This window comes from Barbus barbus (assembly GCF_936440315.1).
Source record: "Barbus barbus genome assembly, chromosome: 35".
Lineage (NCBI taxonomy): Eukaryota > Metazoa > Chordata > Actinopteri > Cypriniformes > Cyprinidae > Barbus > Barbus barbus.
This window is the reverse complement of record NC_136763.1, coordinates 7,402,216-7,415,994: the sequence shown is the minus strand read 5'-3', so window position 1 is coordinate 7,415,994 and position 13,779 is coordinate 7,402,216. Positions and strand designations below refer to the sequence as shown.

The following is a 13,779-nucleotide window of genomic DNA, read 5'->3' as shown; positions in this document are numbered from 1 at the left end:
ATCGGGATGAAAGAGCATCACGGTGTTATACTATATTGATTAGCTTGCCCCACTTTAGTTCAGAGCATTCAAATAGCACCACATTGGCTAAATAAAGAAACAAGGAAGTTGCTAGAGAATAATTAAGTTAGAATCCATATAAAAGTACATGGTGAACAATATTTTAAATTTTAAGCCTAACTTGGAGATTTTTAGGTTGATAGATTTTTTGCATACCTTGCATTTTCAGGTGAATATAAAACACTCTGGGAGATACTGATATGCAGAAGACCTGGAATGTGTATGGCTGGCCTATATTTTGCACTTTTCAAGTTTTATGATAGATTGAGAACAATTTGCGGAACAGCTTATGTAATAATATAATACAAATTTAAAGGGTTTGTTTGAGTTTTGAATTGTACTTACTATAACACACAAGGCTTGATTAATTTAAAATTAAACTTATTTTATATAAAGGAACTTCACTTTGTTTGCATGTTAAACAAAGTACCATCTTCTTTTTTAATAGCTTTATTCAAATAAGTGATATTTACAGTGTTGCTTAGTACCTTTGCTTTGTGTATCTCACTAATGAACGTCTTTGAGAAGCTATTGTACCTGTCTTCGTCTCTTTCTTTCTTCCTCTCGCTTTACCTACGCTAAATGAACACATAAAACTAAGCCTATTGTTCAGTATGAGGATTAAACACCTAGCCCTTCATCCTTAAGTTGAGAAGGTGAATCACTTTAAAATTAAGTTGTCCTGTCGTCGCCCACTGGGATGTTGGGCGGAGTTCAAAAAGCATTGTATTATTCCCTTCTTCTCTGAATAAAACATACATTTTTGTGTTGCACTATTTTTTCATGGTTTGTCTCCCAAGAAAATGTCTGAGCACAAAAGAGATGATACTATGGAAGTTGTGGCGAAAATATCTGAAGGTATGTCAAAATTTGCTATCCACATTAAACCAATATGTAGGTCATTCCGACATGATCTTCCAGCATCCAAAATGATATTAAAGTGAGTAAGAGTATGGCTTTTTCCAGAGATTGCTGAGAGTTTCTGAAAATGTGAAATTTTATAGCATTTCCTTTGAAGAAAAACCAAGGCTAGAAATTCACTGTAAGGTTTAACGAAACGAACCATAATTCTAATGATTAACATTTGATGATCAGCTGACTCCCTTCACCTTTCTGGCAGAATTGTGGTATTATTTTTATTTCTGTATTTTAATAATTAAAAGTAGACCATTGAATAGGCCAGTTCATATGTCCATCCTGGAAACTTGTCAGCCATTAGTCAGAGGTTTATTCATCCTCACAGTCTGTGAGCAAGGTCTTAAAATTCACTTGGCAAACATTCCAGTCACCCTCTCCCACAGAAAAAAGAGAGAGATCTTTCTCTCTATATAAGTTTTCTCATACTTTCTCATTGTTTCATCACACCCTTGATCTTTCATTAACTTTAATGATGCAGACAAGATGAAGGAAATTAGTTTATTCTGGTTTGTATGCTGTCGGCATGCGTTAGCTCGGTGAAAGACAAACAGACTGGTCGCCATCTTCCAAAAGTCATTTGGCAACTTCCCCCTTACAAGCTCAGAGAGTGATTTATTTTCAAGGATCCTTTAATAAAAATGACAAAACAAAACAGCCCAGCAGAGATGAATCAGCACACAGATGAAAGACTAAGAAGGTCAGAACTCATCAGAAAATCATTTAGCCTCATTTCATCATCGCTGGGGAGAAAAGAACCAAACTCAGAGTGGATAATTTGTGCTAATATAATGTTTTCATCGTACAAAGCATTGTATGCTAAATGGTGTCTGCAGGGCCTGGTTAGCATGGCAGCTGTTTTGTTGAAGAGCCTTTAATAAACTGTCGCTGAACTACGGTGTTGAAAACACCCATTTGTTTTACTCTACTGTTTGGCCAGCATTTTGGTGAACAGCTTTGTTTGTCTGGATGGAATGTAATGGAAATGTATTGTAGTCTTTTGTACATAAGTGAATTAATACTATTATTAATCAAGAATGCATGAAATTGATCAAAAGTGACAGTAAAAGACATTTATAACGTTACAACTTTCTATTCATCAAATAATCCTGAAAACAAATGTATCACTGTTCCCCAAAAAATATGAAGCAGTCCAACTGTTTTCGACATTGATGATATTAATAAATGTTTCTTGAGCCTCAAATCAGCATATTAGAATGATTTCTGAAGTATCCCCAAATTCAAACTATTAAGAACTGCCTTACCAATATCACTGTATATGTGTGTTTTTGTGTGTCTGTGTGTATATTTACAGACATTTACAGGAAACAGTGACACAGACACAGTGGTCCAACACAAACTCCCTCACTCAATCAGAACTCGATATATGCGTCTTCTGCCTCTTGAGGGAAGCCCCAAAGGAGGAATGGGTCTACGGCTAGAAGTCTATGGCTGCACATACAGTGAGTGATATCTTACATGAACTGAGATGAGATTAGATATCTGTCTATCCCATACCCCTAAACCTCACCATTACATAAAACTTTATTCATTTAGCCCTTTCCATATCAAGTGTTTTTTTGTTTTTTGTTTTTTAAATAAAAGTAATTTACTATCCTTTCCACATTGCATTTAAAACCTGATGCACACACACCAGAAGAAGCATAAAAAGTATATAAAAAATGCCATTTTGTTGTCCATCAGTTTCTATTAGCATATTTTATACCATATTTAAGATCTGAAGAAGTGATCTGCATTCAGGCATTCAGTGAAGCTTCATTTTCGAATCAACAGGAATGATCAGAGCACACAGACCTTAGAAAGTCAGAGAAAGTGCAGAGAGCAGAGAGTCTTCTCACATTCTCTTTCATCTCCTTTTGCTGTCCTTCTCAGAGTCCGACGTGGCTGACTTCGACGGCCGCAGTGCCTTACTCTACCGGTTCAACCAGAAGTCCACCAGCACAGTGAAAGACGTGATTTCCCTGAGATTCCGGAGCCATCAGGCAGAAGGGGTTCTGGTTCACGGAGAGGGACAGAGAGGAGATTTCCTCACTCTGGAGCTTCAGAGAGGAAGACTCATTTTGCGTCTCAATTTGGGTGAGAGAAAGAGAATGACCTTCTATCATTTTATTCACACTCATGTACAAGTGTCTCGATGGATCAGAAAGTGAAATTAGAGATTAAAGAAAAGGACCTGAGATGTAGTGAGTTCAGATGCGTGCCTGAATTCTTTGCTTTTAAAGGGATAGTTCACCCAAAAATCTAAATTATCTCATTAATTACTCACCCTCATGTCGTTCCAGATCCGTAAGACCTCCGTTCATCTTCAGAACACAAATTAAGATATTTTTTGATGAAATCTGAGAGCTTTCTGTTGAACATCAGTCTCTCATATTTCCTTGTCTGTATTTTCTGGTTCAAATATGTAAGGCTGGGCAAAAAATTGCACAAAAAAAGTCTTCCTCTCTGTCAAACTCTCCAGACATGTTTACGAAGACTGTTTTATGTACAACATGCATCTTCCTCTGCTTGTAAACAAGGTGCAGTGCATCTGGGTTCTAGTTCAGAACGCCAGCTCCTGCGTCAGCAGCTCCACACACATGCGTCGTGACGCTCTCGTCAATGCTCGATGCTCTCGAGATTGTTGAATAAAGTCGTTGTTTTTGTTTTCTTTGCGCACAAAAAGTATTCTCGTAGCTTCATGTAGACATCTTAAGGATGTCCTTACTGACTTTCTGGGCTTTGAACGTGTCAGTTGCATTGATGTATATGCAGGGTCAGAAAGCTCTCGGATTTCATCAAAAATATCTTAATTTGTGTTTCGAAGATGAACAAAGGTCTTGCGGGTTTGGAACTACATTATGGTGAGTAATTAATGACAGAAAATTCATTTTTGGGTGAACTATCCCTTTAAGTGCTATAGTCTATGTTCCTATTCTGTCTTTTGCTGTCCCTGTACAGACGATGCCAAGCCTCAGTCTACTGGTCGCTCATCTTCTGTGATGTTAGGAAGTCTGTTGGATGACCACCACTGGCACTCTGTTCAAATTGAGCGCTTTAACAAACACGTCAACTTCACTGTGGATGGACACACGCAACACTTCCGCAGTCCTGGACAGGAGGACACACTGGAGATAGACTATGAGGTGAGAGCTGAGTGTAAATTATAATAAATCTGAATATAATTAATTATTTTTATTCTGTATTTTATGTTATTTATTCATAGACTACTGAAAATATGACAGGCTATCCCTAATACACAATGGACACTGACACAGCAAAACATTTAAAAAGAACTTCTTGTCATAACAGAACAAGACAATAAGAAGAAAAGAAAAATATCTATTACTGTGACATGCATAAAGATATCCCATTGCTTTGTTATCTGAAACCATGTTTCAAAACATTTTATTCAATCACTCTCACTGCAAACTTATGAAAGCCATAGAGAACAAAGTCAGTGATTCCAGGAACTTCAGCACAACCAAACAAACACACGTAGACCATTTGAAACACACTACCATTCAAAAGTTTGGGTTTGATAAGATTTATTATGTTTTTGAAAAAAGTCTCATATGTTTAAAATACAGTGATATTGAGAAAAAATTATTACAATTTAAAATGACCGTTTCTGTATTAATATATAAAAAAAGTAATGTATTCCAGTGATGGGAAAGCTGAATTTTCTAGCATCATTACTCCAGTCCTCAGTGTCACATGATTCTTCAGAAATTATTCCAGTATTCTGATTCACTGCTTAAGAAACATTTCTTATAATTATAAATGCTGGAAACCGCTATGCTAATCAATATTTTTGTGTAAACCATAATACATATTTTTAGGATTATTTGATTAATATAAAGTTGAATGGAACAGCATTCATTTGAAATAGAAAATTACATTTTTTGATTTGTTTAAAGCAGTATTATTTCTTTCAAAAAAGAATTGCTATCAGCCCAAGGGCTTAAGTGTTTGTTTGTTTTTTTTCAAATTTTCTTCCTCATATATTTTTGGTTATCCATTTTGCTGTCCTTTTCACCTTCAGCTCTTCATTTCTTTAACCTCCACCCTATCTTCTATCCCTCCATTTTTAATTGTTTGTGTCTAAGTGCGGATTTCAAACATGAGAGCACACATCCCCTGTTTTTTGGATTTTTTTACTCATTCCCGCTTAAATGATTAATGGGTTCAATACTGAATGAAAATTGATACCATTTATTATAGATTAACCTCGTTACAAACAGCTGAAATATTTACCACTTCCCTCGCTCTCTTTTTTTTCTCTCTCTCTTGTTTTTTAAAGAGCTTCCAATCTTGACAAGGGCAGCAGAGTATATAATTTTCTCATGGAGATTGTGAGTGCCTGCTTGGTACATTGTAGCATTACTATCAGGCTGCAGCACTCAAAATAACAAGCAAAAGTGCACCTACACCTCTATCAAAGCCCAACTAGATATATGCTCTGAAAATACAGCAATCAACTTATTGATTTTATTTAAAAAAAAAACAAAAAAACAGGCCCCACAAAATAGCCTTTGGAGCTGTTCTTTGCTAATATTTTTTTCTTTTTTTTATTCTTTGTTACTGATCTCTGGGATATGTGGTTGTTTTGTGTGTGTGTGTGTGTGTGTGTGTGTGTGTGTTTCTGTGTTTGTGTGTCCTTATTCAAGCTCAGTTTCGGAGGAATACCTTTGCCTGGTAAGCCTGGGACGTTTCTCCATGAAAATTTCCAAGGCTGCATAGAAAACCTCAACTACAATGGTGTCAGTGTTATAGACATGGCAAAAAGACGGAAGCCACAGATATATACAGTGGTAAGTATGAACTTTTACAAGTGCTTTTGTAATTGTAAAAATTGCTTTTCAACATGCCCATCAATTGTGAGAATCAAATGGCACCTAGTGAGTTTGAAGGCCATCAAATCTCACTCTCTGTCAAGGTTGTGATTTGAAATCTCTCATTCATTTCACAAAGTAATGTGAGACCACAAAAGCATTTTTGCCTTAAAAAGCATGAAGCATAACTTTCTTCAAACAACAAGCCTTTATATATAAAGCAATTTACAACAGCGTCACATGGCAAATTACAGTAGCTCTGTGTGTATCTGAAGTGTGTTTCTGCAGTTGTGTGAAGTTGTGTGCATCGCACCATAAAAGAGCCCTCTTTCCCTAATTAACAAGCTGTGAAGTCTATTCTCTTGTCCATTTCTCTCTCGCTCTCTCCGGGTGGTCTAATACACTTATCACAGAAGGAAAAGAAGAGCAGTGCCACATTGTGATCTTAATTTTGTCTTTCCCTCCCTCTTGTCACAGGCATTTTAAGATAAAGATCTTACCAGCTTATTACACTACAGTACATGCATAGATTGAGACGTTCCACACGTCACTGACTAAATAATGGTCATGCAGTAATGTTCATGTTATTTATTATTTATACATACAATTGTTGTAGTACTATATAATTAAGCGCTGTAGGATTTTATAATTATGAATATAAATTGTGATTAACAGGCTGTAGATTGTAGTGTACACTTTCAAAACAATCTAAGAACTTCAACTTCACAAAGGTCCTCAAAACAATAGTTAAATTAAACACAGCGCTACCACATTCATGCACATAATTTCCTTTAAGGTATTAAAGGTATGTGTGTGTGTGTGTGTGTGTATATATATCAGCACAATAATCTGTTTATTGCCTTTGTTTAAACACATTATTGATAAAAATACAATATTGATCGACCTCTAATTTGCATGTGTTGATATATAACTACTACCTAAACCAACTTCAGTATATATTTATATTTTGGATAAATCACAACGTGTGCTTGTTTAATTAAGTAAAGGAAGCTAAAATTGAATCTGCTGATTTATTTTGAGATTTTTTGTGGTTTGTTCTGTATGAACATACAGTATTAATGTTATTTGTGCAGGTCTTAAAAAGTCTTAAATTTGATTTTAAAAACCAGTTTGTTTGGTCCAAGGCTTTAAACTCTTTACAGAAAGGCATTTCTATGATACATTTTCTCAGAGAGCCTCCGGAAGAACACTTGCACTCTATCATGTGGTTTGCCATGGTTTTGCAATGAGATTTTTATTCACTAGATTTCCACAAAACCTCTGACTGCTTGAGACCCCCAGCCCCCGCCCCCAAGGGGGACCATAGACCCCAGTTTGAAAAATGCTGATCTATCGAGTGTAAAAGATAAATGCTTTTTTATGTGCGCTTTTAACTCTTCTACCAGCACACATCTATTGCTATGCACCATGTGCCAATGCCCATGTGTATTAATGTTATTTAATCCTCCCTTTGCCCTTTCTTCCAATACCGTTTCAATTGTCATATCCACATTCTCATAATTTTGTTTCATTATCTTCTTCCCATCTATCTTCCTTACTAAGGGCAATGTGACGTTCTCATGCTCTGAGTCTTCCTCAGTCGCTGTGACATTCCTCAGTTCCACGGGTAGCTTCCTGATGCTCCCTGCAGATTACAGTATGGAGAGTCTCTCTGTACGACTGCAGTTCCGCACTTGGAATCAGGAAGGGCTGCTGTTCTCAGTCCCGCTCTCTCGTGATCCGGACACCATTAACCTGCTTCTGCAGCTCAGCCAGGCTAGGCTGCTCCTCTTGCTCTCTGAAGGGCCACAAAACTCTGCTCAGGTTTTCAGCGGTAAGTTGTATATAGGTCTTTATGATTTCCATGCTGTGGAATCCAGTCATAAAACTGGAATTTACTGTATAATGCGGAATGTCATAGAATTTGGCAAAATTTGGATGAATAAAGCAGGCGTAGGGCTGTATAGTAAATCAAAACACATTATGGACTAGTGTCTGTGAATATTAAAGCGCAAAATGATTATTGAAATATGTAGTCTGCATGTTCTGCATGTCTCAAACATGATTATTTCATGATGATTTCAGTATCTGTTGTCTCCCTATATGAGGACATGAAGACATTAAGACATCCAGAGCTGCTCTGAGAGTCACCTCACCGGATTTACACCATTTAATTTGATAAAACTATTGTCAGATATAAGCAGAAACTTAATGGTCATGGCAATTTGTCAAAAAAGTTTCATTTAACTTGAAGAAATTGTGACAAATATATTACTATTGTAGAGAAAGTGCATCATAATATAATATTAGCAATAATAATAATAATAGTTGATTATTAATAAAAATTTATAATTTGGGAAAAAATAAAACGTAGGAGCAATAATTAATGTGTGGATACATTTTTTAAATTGTATACTAAATAATTGTAGATGCACATGATTAAGTGATTTGTTCGCCGCAGCATTCATTCTGAGGATTACATTGTTATTCTTCCACTGTGTTTCAGGTCAGAATTTGAGTGATGGACAGTGGCACTCCGTAGCCGTCGAGGTCAAGGGTCAGATGGTGTCGTTAACAGTCAACAACCAGAAACCTGTCACTATGGAAATCAGTGGGCTAATTCAGAACCTGCAGAGAACAGCCATTTTCATTGGAGGTATAGCATCAGAAATTGAATTAGCTAGTTTATCCTGATTCTTAGAAAGGGTTGTTGGCTATATTCAAATGCAGAGATAGTAACTTATTTGGATCTGTTATCCACAAAGCTCAGTTCTGATCTAGCCTGATGGCTGCAGACAAAAAGTGGCTATTACCCAAAACATTTTCCTGAATGCAGTGGACAATTTTCTTCTACCTTATTAACTCTAACCTCCATCAACTGAACGTTCCTCATATTCCTGAATAAAATACAGGCTTGGCAAGCTGAGTGTTCTTAGGGTCCTTTCATTTCACATGCATAGCTGTTATTCCCAAATCTCCTGCTTTTTCTTGAAGGTTTTTTTTTCTATTTACTTCATTCAGGCAGCTCAAACCACATTCAATTATTGTAGAGGATAAATGCAGTTTCTTTAAAGCGGTTATTGAAATCTTTGACTCAAACTTTCAATGTCTTAACTAAGACCTCTAAATCTCTCATTTTGCTTACTTCAGGGACAATGCAGTCCTGCTAAGATTTTATAAGCTGCTTTGCGTGAATTTCTCAGAACAGAGATTTTTCTTTGTACAACTTGGTATTAGTTGTGGATGTTGTTTTTAATTTGAAAGACAGTAAATCTGGATTTTTCCATTATTTTAGGCTGCCCTTTATCCCAGAGCGATTTCAACTGCAAAAACCCCAACAGAGGATATCAGGGCTGCCTTCGTCTCCTTTTCATAAACAACCATCAAGTCAACTTCCTACAGATTCAGCAGGAAAGCCTGAGCAACTTTAGCCAGATTAGCTTTCATGTCTGCAACATACAAGACAGGTCAGTTTTCCCCATTGGTTTTCTTGTGTTCACAAAGTTTTCTGACTAATTTTATTTTGTTTTTGTTTTTTTTGTTTTTTTCACTCTGCATGTCTTCTAATACGTATGTAGTGATCAAATATGTAATTTGGCTTATAACCAGGTGCTGAATTTCTTTGACTTTTTAATTCTCATTTTGGAGGAAAATCAATGGAGTTCTTTGGAATGTGTATAGAATAGAAATGGGTTAAACAAAACTCAAAGCTCAAACAAAGTGATACACTCTTATTCTTAGCTTGAAGTATAATCAAATCAGTCAAAATATGTAATAATCAAACTTGCAAAGAGCAGGGGATGTGTGGAATATCATTATAACTCTCTGGATCCCATGTGGGCGACTCATAACCTATTTGCCTAGTTTCAGTTTTCTATCTACATTTTTCAGGTGACAATTAAATATCTTAAACTCATTAAAGAGTATGTTCAATAAGCTGCATAATTTGAGTTTTTTTTTTTTTTTTTCATGTCTGTGGCACAAACATGCAGCATAAAGCTATATACAGTAATAAAACGTTGGGCTGAGTGTGAGCAATAATATTAGTTACAAAGCAATAGTTAGGCATTCACCATTGTTTAAAAACAGAGATGCAGATAACTGCAGTTGAACATGTTCGTCCCAACAGGTGTTTGCCCAATCTGTGCGAACACGGTGGTCAATGCATTCAGTCATGGGACCAATTTTACTGTGACTGTTCTGGAACAGGATACACGGGAGCCACCTGCCACAACTGTGAGTTATGCAAAGCCCCAAAACACCCCATGCCTGCATGATTACTCAGATATCAGCTTGTTTTCACTGTTCTCACCTTCTTCTTTTTTCCTTTTTTTTTGATAATAATGAAAATAATTAAAATAGAAATAATACATTGTCAAAGTTTTCTATGTGTTAAAATTAATTATTAAGACAAATAAGTGCGTAGAAATTGCAATCTACAGCTGCCAACATTGTGTAGGAGTAAGTACCCTACTAAATTTTACAGTCAGATATTAAATTAACTTCAACTTCAATTAATGTGTTATTATGTTTCAGTAAAGTTGATTAGGTCCTTCTTTCCCCATATTGTTTTTATTATTCATATAAACTGTATTTATTATTATTTTTTAAACGTATTGGATTAGTCCATTGCTGCTTACTTTTAATCTTTAAATCATTAAGATTAATTAGAGAGTGCATAATGCATCACTTGACAGCTGCAAGTCTATGTGTCATGTAACGATGATTTGAAACTGCGCACTTACCAATTTATCCATTTCATTTTGGCATCTGTGTCTATAAAAGGATTTAGAGTAATTATTTTTGGCAAATATATTTTTACGGTTCCTTGCTGTAATCAAATTTGTTGGATCAATATGTTCTAATCTGCCACCACATGCACCGTTTTATCATACGCTCATGATTGTACATGTTCTCTGGAGGAGAGAGAGGCACAACAATGCCATCTGTTAGACTTATTGCTTTAAAAGAGCGAGAAATTTGATTTTTACTTTTTACAAGTCCTGCTGTGTGATTCGCCGTCAGCAAAACAACACGTGCAGCAAATTAGCTCACTCTACCACACAGAGGACTTCTCTGTCATGACGATCAAGTACCAAGTAAACAACAATTACCTCTGTTTGCTCAACTAACTGTTTGAAATGGTTTTGCCATTGTTAGGAATATTAATTTAATATAAATGAAAGAAGATTTCAACACTTTTTTATGTGTGACTGATTTAACAGATATCTACTATTAATGGCATTCAAGCAGAGTGCTCTGTCTGAAGGATATTTCTGAATAGCAAAAGTTGACGTGTGTAATTTATCTTATATGATTAAACTTTAAAGTCGTGACGTATTGTCAAGTATGGTGACCCATACTCGAAATTGGTGCTCTGCGTTTAACCCATCCAAGTGCACACACACAGCAGTGAGTAGTGAACACACACACACACACACACACACACACACCGTGAACACACACCCGGAGCAGTGGGCAGCCATTTATGCTGCGGCGCCCGGGGAGCAGTTAGGGGTTCGGTGCCTTGCTCAAGGGCACCTCAGTCGTGGTATTGAGGGTGGAGAAAACAATTAGGCAAGAAAACAAGGCAAGAAAACAATGTTCTTGATCTTACTTTTGTGTTTACCTCTTCCTACAATCTCAGTATCCCTGTGCCAAGCATGCAGATGCTCCAAAATGCAAGTGTTCTGTAATTAAGCACAACATAAAAACTGCAGATTTATTTCCATCATTTCTATGATTCATCATTTTCAGCAATATATGAGCGATCCTGCGAGGCCTTCAGGAAAACAGGAAGCCAGTCGAGTGTGTTTACAATCGACCTTGATGGGAGCGGACCTCTAGAGCACACTCAAGTCAACTGCACCGTGGCAGGTGACTGACCCAAATATGCATACTCAGCTTTGCACATTTCTAGATGTATTATACACTGATGTTCATCATCTTTCACATTATTGAATGATGAAGCTCAAAGCTAAGCACTTCTCATTTACAAACCTTATTCAGCGCATGGACAGGTGTGACCTCAGCATGTGTGGGGGACTGCCTGGAGAAATCACACATCTCATTATGTGAGTTCAGCATCTCATGCGGCTGTCTAGTTCAGCAGGTTGGATCAGGGTTGGCCAACCTTCCTCTTTTGGCACCACACAAACATCCCTAATTCAGTTAGACTGGATCCCAAAACTGTGGGGGAATAATTTGCATCTAGCGTAGTTTATTTTCATTGATATATGATGGATTATTAGTTTTCCATCACTTAATCATAATTTAAGCAATGACTCCTGCCATGATTGCTAAACACTGCACACTTGAGTGGTTTAGAGGAGGTTAGTGAGAGATTCTGGTTTTTGATTGATAATAAAAAAGAGAACAGAAGGACTGCACAAGTTTAATGAATTTGACCCTATACAGTATGTGCTCTTTTTTGTAGTAACTTCACACTGTAATAAATAAATAAAAATCTCTCTGCTATGATAGTTTCATGTATTACAGAATTATTAGAATTTATTTTGGTACTTGAACTACTAAAATCTTTTTAATAATAATAATAATAATAATAATACATTTTATTTTTGGGCACCTTACTCGACACTTAAGGACACATGCGAATAAAACATGCAAATAAAACACATAGAGTTAACAAGCAACAATACATTTCAAAGCCCACTTTCAGTTATTTACAACCATTAGAAAATACATAGAATATCACCAGTATGCCTGCCTAAAAAGATGTTTACCTTAAAATGTACAAATATGAATATCATCAAAATACAAGTGGCAAATTAGTAAGCCACATGTTGAATCGGAGTAAATTGTAATTGGCCTGTCCTTAAAACATTACACACATATGAGAGAAAAATAATAATAATAATAATAATAATAATAATAATAATTAAATAAACATTAACTAAAAAACATAAATATAACCTAAAAGACCCGAACATACACTACTGATCACATAAAAAGGAAGAAACAAAAACATTTAAATAAATTAGAATCATATGTGATGTCACACTCACTTTTATTGTGAATTATATGGCAATTCACAGTTTTTTAATCTGAAAAACAATATATTTGACTGTAATTTACAAAACAAAATAAAATAATGAATGTGTAAGGTAACTTAAAGTAAACCAATTAACCGGTTTTTACTGTAGCATTTTACATTATTTTTCTAAAAACAATTTTTTTTTTTTTTTTCGGAATTTACATTTAGTGATGAGCTCTTTATAACCGGTTTTGATATGGCAAGATATAGCTCTTTATAACACCTTACCAAGACATGTAGGGGCAAGCAGACGCATCCTCTGTCACCGGGAACAATGCGTTTTCTCACATCTCCTGTCAGGTTTCATCACAAATTTCACCGACATTGGTTTTTGTCATCTGACATTTCTCTCCGCTGCATCAGATGTTGAACTGATCTGTCTCTGAGATAAGACTGTAATACATTATATCATCATGCAGGGAAATTCAAGCCCCATTATGTCAGCAGCAGGGAGGAGCGCAGGTGAAGGAAGAAAAAAGTCAAGGAGCATGTCTGCCTGCAGAGACTGGGAGCACGTACTAGCTGCGACTGATAGCTTCATTTTTCTTAGTTTCATAGGCAGTGGGCTTTGGCTCTGAGGTTATTGGAGCTGCAAGCTGAGCAGAGAAAAGTAAGCACCGGGAAACTGTCATACGCTGTGACCACCTGCTGCATGTTGGCGTGACTAAGCTGGGTTTATTTTACAAAGTTAGCTTTTATTGAGCTTTAGCCAGATTGCAAAGTTAGCTTTGTCACGGTGAATGTATTAAAAGATCCAAAGTCCCAATACAAATAGACCTTTTCTCTGAGGCGACGCCAACAAGCACTGGCAAGAAAATCGTTTGAAACTGACCTCAATTACAGGAGCTATTAGCCATACTAATTCTGCAAGACACGGCAAACCGGCACCTTTGGACATCGCATGCAGCAATTTCA

At 36.3% G+C, this 13,779-nt stretch overlaps 1 protein-coding gene across 1 annotated transcript in view; it reads left to right on the top strand.

Annotated features, from left to right (window-relative positions):
• Window positions 1-13,779, top strand: part of LOC306854925 (contactin-associated protein-like 5) — a gene marked incomplete at both ends in the record, with an annotated part of 74,530 nt that overhangs the window by 47,940 nt on the left and 12,811 nt on the right. The window contains 9 exons of the mRNA XM_079393246.1: window positions 2,291-2,438; window positions 2,869-3,072; window positions 3,937-4,121; window positions 5,646-5,789; window positions 7,374-7,644; window positions 8,317-8,466; window positions 9,106-9,277; window positions 9,940-10,046; window positions 11,568-11,687. Coding sequence (XP_079249372.1) covers window positions 2,291-2,438; window positions 2,869-3,072; window positions 3,937-4,121; window positions 5,646-5,789; window positions 7,374-7,644; window positions 8,317-8,466; window positions 9,106-9,277; window positions 9,940-10,046; window positions 11,568-11,687 — 1,501 coding nt within the window. The remainder of the gene's footprint in view (window positions 1-2,290; window positions 2,439-2,868; window positions 3,073-3,936; window positions 4,122-5,645; window positions 5,790-7,373; window positions 7,645-8,316; window positions 8,467-9,105; window positions 9,278-9,939; window positions 10,047-11,567; window positions 11,688-13,779) is intronic.